Raw genomic sequence first — 3,310 nt, 5'->3', positions numbered from 1 at the left:
ACATATATATATATATATATATATATATATATATAAGACAAAAAGAAATTTATGTATTTTGTATATTTGGGTAATAAATTCCTTAGAAATAATTGAAAACCAGGTAACTTAAGGAGTCAAAATGGACTAAAAACTGAAGAATGTAATTATTCATGTCTTGTAATTTTAATCTTCATCGTCGGAATAAATTCCTAATTTTTTCATGATCCATTGAAATTTGGCCACCATTTCTTCTTGCATCAGTGAGAAACACATTGAAACAATGGCCATACCGAACAGAATGTAAAAGCCACCAACAATTAGCTGAATGTTTGTCTGTGGGTTGTCAAAATCCGTTCCGGGCACAACGTCTCCGAAGCCAATGGTACTGAGAGTGATAAAACAGAAATAAGTGGCCTGCAGAAGGTCCCAGCCTTCCCACAACTTGAAGAGCAATGCTCCAAACATGATATAGACGAATATGACCAACATTGTTACCGTCAATGGAATAGTGACGTCGGCTAGCTCGTCGTCGTCGTCGTCTTCGTCGTAGTCGTAGTCGTCATAGTTGTCGTATTCGCTTGTCCTCACCATTATTGGTTCCCGTTCATCTTTCGGAATAGGAACCGGATATATTTTGCTGTTTTTCTCGCTGTTCTGACTTAATGCTGATGACGTGGAATCGTTGTAAACGGTGTTGGGTCTGGCACGTAAATATGGAGCGTGACTTGGACTCTCCATGTTCGTGAATTTGGTTGTCGTTACTTTCTTCTCATATCTTTGCTCTTCGATTACAGACACGTCATAAGAACTTTTATCGTTACCCATCATACTCATTTCATAGTCTGGGTTTTTGTCCGCAATATCGAAATTTTTCTTTTGCGATTGAACGGCCTGACTGGTGTTCTTTAGGGAAGCAATCGAGCTTGATCTATCCTTTTTAGGTTTTCGACGACAAAATCCACAACAAATGATTTTGGAATAAACAAAGCGAAACACGTTAGCCAGTGCATCTCCGATGTTCGCCAAACATAGCAGCATCAACGGAATTCCAAGAATGGCATAAGCAATACACACAAGTCGTCCCCACGTTGTCTTGGGAGCTATATGTCCATAACCTGAAAAAAAAAAATACAAAATAATAGATACATGGTAACTAACCAGTAAATGCTGAAAACATCGAATACAGTAAACTACAATAAAATATAGAATAGTTTAAACAAATTTCTGTTTTTGGTTATTCACCTGATGCAAAAGAAACTTTTGATGTGGAAAATATTCTATCAATATTGCACAAATGATGTTGGCATAAATTTTTAAAACAACCCAAGACTTGGCCCTCGTACAATCCGCCCACTACAAAAATCGAACTCAGGATACATAATATTACATCACAACTACTTTACCTCAACCGGTCCAGCTCCCTTTAATATCATACAAAAATACGTCAAAATGGAAACGGATCCCATAAAATTCAAAAGCTCATTGGACAAATTTCTTCAAAAAATTTCGCACCAATCCATAAATACTATCTGTAATTCTGTATTGACTCAAATGGAAAAATGTGTCGCTCAAGAAGGACTTCAGTTTGAACAATCTTCATGGAGTTTCATATTCAGTTGCTTTTATTAAATTCATTCAGTTATATGTATATGTTTGTGTGTGTGTGTGTGTGTGTGTGTGTGTGTGTGTGTGTGTGTGTGTGTGTGTGTGTGTGTGTGTGTGTGTGTGTGTGTGTGTGTGTGTGTGTGTGTGTGTGTTTGTGTGTATACAATATCTGTACATTACTTGAAAAACTCTCATATATATATACATATTCGTTTGTATTTCTGTGCTTTCATGTATGTGTGTATATGGTTGTGTTCTTGTCTCTTGGCTGGCTCCATCAGCGATTTGTGAGATACGCGCATGCGTGGGTGTATTTAACCGTTTTTACAGGACAATAAAGAGAAGAAATTTTCACGCATCACATAAGTCTTGATGGAAAATTCATTTAATGGAGGAAACGTTTATGTTTTTATTGCCATGTTTATATTGAATATATGCTGCTTCTCAATAATAAATTATACCTGTATCAATCAGTCTATGAATGTGTTTGCTTGGATGGATGGGTGTACACGTGTACATATCTACCTATTTATGTATGCATGTTTATAAGTATTTATGTAATGCATGCACCTAAAATAATGGTAACACCTAGCATCATAGTATCATAATTTTGAAATATCTCTAAAACTGTCAAAAGCTTGTTTATTTTTATGCTTTTTGATTTATTATTAGTGTTGCTTAATATATTTTGCTAAACTTGCTGTTTCTTTTCAGATAACATCAGAAAAAGGTAATTAAAATTCATTAAAATGACAGATCTATCTGTTGGTGCTTGTATGGCAGGCACTAGTGTAACGAAAACAGCCGAAGTGTTTGGTGTATCAAGAAGTACTGTCTCGAAAGTAATGACAGTCGTTGAGAAAGAGGGGAAAACATCCTCATCGAAACAAAACTCCGGAAGAAAACCAAAACTTTCAGATAGGGAGAGCGTCGGACTCTTATGCAAATTGTTAGAAAAGCTCCCAAAATTACTGCAGAGCTTAATGATCACCTCGAGAACCCAGTTTCCACAAAAACTGTTTGGCGGGAGCTGCACGAAGTCGGATTTCATGGGAGGGCTGCAATCAGAACACCACTACTTTCAAAAACAACCGTTGCAAAGCGTTTAGAGTAGAGTAAAAAACCTCCAGAATTGGTCCCTAGAGCAGTGGAAGAATGTTGTTTTCTCGGACGAGTCATCCTTTACATTATTTTCTACCACTGGCCGAGTATAAGTGTGGGGACTTCCAAAAGGAGTATTTGATCCAGACTGCCTTCTTCCAAATGTTAAGCATGGAGGAGGATATGTGATGATCTGGGTGGGCTATATCTTGGCAATCCGCCGGCCCAATGGTTCCCCTTCATGACAGAATTAATAGTCAAGACTATTTAAGCATTTTATCTTTTCAAATTCATCCTATGGTTGCGGAACTGTTTCCGGAGGGAAACGCAATCTTTCAGGATGATAATGCACCAATTAACACAACTAAAGATGTTACTGAATGGCACGAGGAACATTCTAGTGAAGTTGAGCATCTTATCTGGCCACCACAGTCCCCAGATCTCAATATTATTGAACATTTATGGTGCATTTTAGAAAACAAGTAAGAAGTCGGTATACTCCACGATCATCACTACAAGAACTGGAGACTGTTTTAGCTGAAGAATGGACAAAAATTCCTTTGGAAACAATCGAAACTTTGAAGGAGTCCATACCTCGTAGAATTCAAGCTGTAATTACCGC

The 3,310-nt window shown here is 37.3% G+C and overlaps 1 protein-coding gene across 5 annotated transcripts in view; it reads right to left on the bottom strand.

Annotated features, from left to right (window-relative positions):
- Nucleotides 1–46: 46 nt before the first annotated feature.
- LOC106879976 (TWiK family of potassium channels protein 18) overlaps nt 47–3,310 on the bottom strand; it is a 58,439-nt gene continuing 55,175 nt past the window's right edge. For all 5 annotated transcript variants that reach the window (XM_052975835.1, XM_052975834.1, XM_052975836.1 and 2 more), the window contains one exon: nt 47–1,097. In XM_052975835.1, the coding sequence (XP_052831795.1) occupies nt 166–1,097 (932 nt within the window). In that variant the 3' untranslated portion in view covers nt 47–165. The remainder of the gene's footprint in view (nt 1,098–3,310) is intronic.

This window comes from Octopus bimaculoides, chromosome 22 (genome assembly GCF_001194135.2).
Source record: "Octopus bimaculoides isolate UCB-OBI-ISO-001 chromosome 22, ASM119413v2, whole genome shotgun sequence".
Lineage (NCBI taxonomy): Eukaryota > Metazoa > Mollusca > Cephalopoda > Octopoda > Octopodidae > Octopus > Octopus bimaculoides.
This window is presented reverse-complemented; position numbering and strand designations above follow the sequence as displayed.